This window comes from Rosa chinensis, chromosome 2 (genome assembly GCF_002994745.2).
Source record: "Rosa chinensis cultivar Old Blush chromosome 2, RchiOBHm-V2, whole genome shotgun sequence".
Classification (NCBI taxonomy): domain Eukaryota; kingdom Viridiplantae; phylum Streptophyta; class Magnoliopsida; order Rosales; family Rosaceae; genus Rosa; species Rosa chinensis.
Window position 1 is genome coordinate 8387318 of NC_037089.1, and position 6000 is coordinate 8393317.

At 39.6% G+C, this 6000-nt stretch overlaps 1 protein-coding gene across 1 annotated transcript; it reads left to right on the forward strand.

The window, feature by feature from the left end:
* The first annotated feature begins 963 nt into the window (after positions 1 to 963).
* LOC112187752 (probable polygalacturonase) lies at positions 964 to 6000 on the forward strand. The gene is made up of 5 exons (XM_024326666.2): positions 964 to 1704; positions 3114 to 3234; positions 3596 to 3844; positions 4342 to 4495; positions 5180 to 6000. Exons 1-5 carry the CDS (start codon positions 1279 to 1281, stop codon positions 5703 to 5705), a joined length of 1476 nt encoding a protein of 491 aa, XP_024182434.1. The 5' UTR covers positions 964 to 1278; the 3' UTR covers positions 5706 to 6000.

Sequence of the window (6000 nt, forward strand, 5' to 3'; positions counted from 1 at the left end):
GTTCTGGATATGTGCTCCTAGCCTTGTAACTGTGAGCGGTCTGAGGTATATATGCGTGGCCAAACTAACATTTTCACAGCACCTAGAAAAAGATTTTTTAACCAGAAAAATGTCGTAGCATAATCATTGCCCTTGGTCATTTCTTTTAGTATAGATTCCTAGGTCAATCCAATAGGCAAAGAAAAAGTTATCTAGGAAATAGGTGGCTTTTGTCCCAACACAATTGCTAGTTTGAAACTCTGATGCTTAACCAATCTAGTTCTTAATCTTAAAACATAAACCCATTATTAATGTTAACCAACTGGATCCAATTTGAGGGGTTGAATCTTTAATTCTACATGAGAATTAAGTAATCTGCTTAACCAAGCTTGACATTATGTTAGGTGGTGTAGCTCATCCATTGCTTTCTCAAAGTGACATAGTGGTCATCATCCTATTAATATTGTTGTAACCCTGCAAGTTAACTTCACTATGCAGCAAAAGAGACTTCCTATTTGTTTTTCTTGCTTATGCTTAGAATAGTGAAGGAGAAGATAGGGGAAGAGAAACATCAACTCTCACCCATCAAATTGCTAAGCCCAACTTACATAGCAAGTAATGTAATCAAGATGGTTCTTCATTTGAGTTCAACTAATGATTGATTTACACGGTAATTAAACAATATATACTTAATTACATATATGTGTGTGTATAGACGGATTAGACACAGACATAGAGTAGTTTCAAACTAGTCTATCAAAAAAAAAATTGATGAAATTCATTTACTTTGGAATCGGATTAGTCCACTCGCTGTATTGAGACATTGATTAGAATTTCTCATCAACCAAGAATGAACTAGTAAGTAAATCATTATTAGCTTTGGGCTTCTGGACACGTGGCACGATCCCACACAAGTAGCATGTAATTTCCATGAAACCTCCTGTTGAACAGTCACTTGCATCACTGAGGTAAATCAAAAATGCCCAAAGTTGGAAACTTTGATTTCGTGCTTGGCTGAGCTTAGCAGCCTTCCCTTGAAATGCACTCAAACTCGCCCATTTCATAAACCAAATCCACCAGACTCTGCTCACCAACACTAACATCTCACCCAATTCTGGGCACCCCATTTCTCTCTGAATCAAACCCCATATAGATCCTCCTCTGTTTTCCCACAAAACCCATGTCCTCAAATTTCACACACACCCACTTATTCGATTTCCCGGATCGAATTGACTCAACCCAGTAGTCCAATTCTCTCAAAGATCAAAGCTTTACATTGGGTTTCACTCTAAATTGACCATGGTGGAGACCTTACCCTTGGGGCGGTTCCACCACCATAGACTCGACCTGAAGCGGTGGCTCCCTTCCTTCTTGTCCTCGCACAAAACCCTCTTCACCCTTCTCTGGATCGCCGCCTTCGCATCGGTTTTCGTGTGGCAGAGGAACATTGTAGATGGCTTCTCGTTTTTCCGGCGAGTTCCGGCGAGAGCCATGCCGAGGCTGAGACCGGCGGCGTTTAACTTGACGGATTTTGGGGCGGTGGGTGATGGTGTTACTTTGAACACCGAGGCGTTTGAGAAGGCTGTGTTGGCTATTTCAAAGCTGGGGAAGAAGGGTGGTGGTCAGCTCAATGTGCCTCCTGGGCGGTGGCTCACGGCGCCGTTTAATCTCACTAGTCATATGACTCTGTTTCTTGCTGAAGATGCTGAGATACTTGGAATGCAGGTAGGCTTTCGTTTGCTCCTGATCATGTCTGTGATGCTATTCGAAATGTGAATACTTGATTGGTTTACAAGTTACTGCAAGGTAGTTATAATCCTAGTATGCTAGATGAAGAATGACTATTTCTTTAGAACTTGGAGTTTGATAATAGTTATGAATTGGGCCTTGGACCAGGTCAGGTTTTGGTAGCTTATATGACATTTTTCGTATTTGAATTTGTAGGAGTTCTCCTTTTTATTTGGTGATGTAGATGCTTAGTCTAGAAGAAATGGGGTTAGATCACGGTTGTGTTTATTCCGCTCTGTAATGTGTATATGCATCCCTTTCAAACAATTATTCGCTAGAGTAAGGTTACACTTGTTTAGGACTTGGAATTTGATAAGAATTATGGTACTCGGTTTAATGAGCTGAGCTCCCAACACTGGTTGAAGTGTTACCTGTTATGTAATGAATGTGATTTTTCTAAAGGATTTAAGCCATACAAAAAGAAGGATAGGTGCTGGTAGTAAATGATAAAGAAACTTAAGTTAAATCTTCAATCGACCAAAAAAAAAAGAGGAGTTAAATCTTCAACCTTTTTTTTACTTGGAAATAAAACATCCAGAAGCTGCTGTAGTTTAATTCAAAAGTAGCTTACGATTTTGTTAAGCATTCTGATTTCCTAGTCTAGGTTCTTGTGGTGAGAATAGGGTTGTGATAGGAATGATCATATGACATTAACGTTTATCCTAGACTAAACTGTATATTAGTTATCCTACAAGCTTTATAGTAATATAAACTCAATTAGTAATCCCTATTCTTGGCTAATTTAGCTAAAAGTTTCTTCTGCTGAGTTAGTTGGCATTGGTTGGAGAAAGCATTAATGCTTGCTGGATCTTATGGAACCTCTAGTTTCATATTTTGTTCTTGTCTGTAAAAATCCCCTAGGTACAATGAGCCCAGCATGTGTGCTTTTTAGCAGTAAGCAGTACAGAACTTAGAGGCTTTGGGCTTTGCTGCAAATGTTAACTTATCATTATGCACTCACATATGAATATTCCTACTTTGTCCTACTGCCCCGATCTCTGGAAACCAATCTTAAGCAGTAGATCAGCTCATGATTTGAATAACATAAGTTAATCACACTCTATTTTGTCACCCAAATTGCCGTTATTGTTTTAAACCTTTCATGAGATGTAGCATACTACGGTGAATATCTATGCATTTTTACAGTCGTAAACACACACATAATGGCGTCATTCATGGATTCAAAAAGATTCAGGTGTCAATAAAATTTGCAGTTTACATGACTTTGCTAATATTCTTTGCCCCTTCAAGAATGATTAAGCAACCTGGATGAGATCTTGGACAAACACAATATAATTTTTTGCCCAGTCTCTGATGATGCATTTTCTCTCCTTTTTGCTTTGCAGGATGAGAAGTATTGGCCTTTGATGCCTCCACTGCCTTCATATGGGTATGGAAGAGAGCACCCTGGGCCTCGGTATGGAAGCTTGATTCATGGTCAAAATCTTAAAGATATTGTTATAACAGGTAATACATTTATCTGTATTGACCTTCAGTTCATAGTAATGGTGTTTAAGTTTAAATTCAGAAGTTCATTATTCAGAAGTTTAAATTCAGAAGTTCATTATTTGGCATACACTTTGAGGCTGTAAACCTTTCTTGTTAGCAATCATGTCTATCATGGATACTTCATAATAGCATCTTGCTGCCCAAGTGCATGTTGTCGTTGGTTTTGAAATCTACCTTTGTTGTGAGTAAATCAAGAAGTAGGTACAGGAAATTTTGTAGACACTATCCTGCTCAGAGGCCAAGTTGTGAACCTGTCTTTCTTCCAAGGGCTTAGTTTCTTACTTGTGCTAATTATGTTTATGTATTCACTGATCAACAGGACATAATGGTACCATTAATGGTCAGGGTCAAACATGGTGGAAGAAGTATCGCCAGAAGCTTCTCAATCACACGCGAGGTCCACTTGTTCAGATTATGTGGTCAAGCGACATTGTAATCACTAATATAACTTTACGAGATTCTCCTTTTTGGACACTTCATCCATATGACTGCAAGAATATTACAATTAGAAATGTTACAATCCTGGCTCCCATATTTGAAGCTCCAAATACTGATGGAATAGATCCTGGTAAGTGTGTCCTGCTATGGAGGATCTTTGTTCAACCCTACTTTTTAGTTTGCTTGGATCAGTAATGGTATCTGGTACGGATAGATTTTGGGTTGTCACTCTATTTATCCCATCTGATGAACTTATAAATATTTAGAGGCATCATTGCACTAAAGAAGATATTAGGCGAAACAAAAGACAGGATGAAAAGTGACAATGCAGCTAATATTAGGACAATGGGTGGAGAAATGCTCCCGTTATTAGGGGGAACTCACCTGTGTATTTGAGGGATGGTAATGATGATTGAAAAGGCTGGCCATGTTATTTGGTTTTAATTTGCCTGGATCTCACAAGGGTTGCTTGAGGGAGGAAACTATTCTTTCAGTGAAACATAATCCTGTATTTCATCTACCTTCAATTGAAGTGGCTATTTGTGTATTTCTGTTCGTGTTTGTGTGCTTTGCTCTTTTATGTCAGATCTCTAAGAATATTGAATAGCTTTGATTTTTGGTAAACAGATTCATGTGAGGATATGTTGATTGAGGACTGTTACATAAGTGTGGGGGACGACGGAATTGCAATAAAGAGTGGCTGGGATCAGTACGGAATTGCTTACGGACGGCCATCAAAAAATATACTCATTCGTAACCTTGTGGTCCGCTCTATGGTCAGGTGAATATTACGCCTTTCTTGCTATCGTACTCAGCACTTTTGCAGGCTTTCATTACATGCTTGTTGCATCCTGGCATTATTTTATGTATCTTTTGCAATTAAACTTGGAAGGTGTGAATAGCACCCCTAGAGAGTCTTGCTCCGGAGTGCGGGTGTATATTAGTGCAGGAGGGTAAGGGGCATGGTGAATAGAAACCAGCCTCCTTGAAACTCCTTGTTATCTCTGTCTGGGCATGCTTGACTTCTAGCTCCACTAGTTTTGTTTTCTAACATAATTCCTAACCGACCTAGGCATGTATTCCATGCCAACCCAAAAGCATAAGATAAAAAGTAAGAATAAAGGAGAAAAACGAAGAGATGAAGAACATAAGGAGAATTTCGAGCCTATCAAGTCTCTGACTGGAAAGTGAGGAGACCAGCTCCTTGATCTTGACTAGGATATTGTTAGAATTCTACTTGTATGGCTTTTGCACTAGTGTTGGATGCCATACAGCAGTAGCTGAACTAGTAAGAGCCTTTATCTTTACTTGAATGCTAACACGCAGCCAGACATTTATGGCATCTTGAACTCATTAGTATCCAAAAATTGTCAGAACAGTGCTATTCCTTTTCTCCTTTGTTGCTTGCTAGTATTTCTGTCTATTAAAGAGTAACTCAAAGTTACCCTTGGTTGAAATGCAACAGCGCTGGCATATCAATAGGCAGTGAGATGTCTGGTGGAGTTTCAAATGTCACGGTGGAAAACCTGCTTGTGTGGAGCTCAAGGCGTGCTGTTCGGATCAAGACCGCCCCTGGAAGAGGTGGATATGTGCGTCACATAACCTACAGGAATCTGACGTTTGACAATGTTCGAGTTGGAATAGTTATCAAGACAGACTACAATGAGCACCCTGATGATGGCTACGATCGAAAGGCTTTTCCGGTGCTTAGGGACATAAGCTTCACAAGCATCCACGGACAGGGAGTTCGCGTGCCTGTCCGTATCCATGGGAGTGAAGAGATTCCGATAAGAAATGTGACTTTTCGAGATATGTCAGTGGGGATTACATACAAAAAGAAGCATATTTTCCAGTGTGCCTTTGTTCAAGGTCGTGTAATAGGGACCATCTTCCCTTCTCCTTGTGAAAATCTTGACCGGTATGATGAGCAAGAAAAGCTGGTGAAGCACTCTGTCTCCCAGAACATGACAGATATAGATTATGATTTTTGAGGTGAGCTCTCCATATCAATGGTTTATACTTCTGGAGGGTCCTCAACAACTTCAAGACCTGTGTGGGAGGCGCAACTTGGGGCGATGAAGATGGAGCTGTTTGTGTTATTTTTCCATTTTCCATTTCTCACTCCCATCTTATAGTTTTTTTTTTTTTTATGACATGGAGTTGTATATACCGAAAATTTTCAGTTCACTAAGAAAGGCACAGTTTGATGTTGTCATGTTGTATTGTATACCACTCAACTGTGCTCACAACTTCTCAAGTAACAAAGCTTCTGTCTTACGTATAATA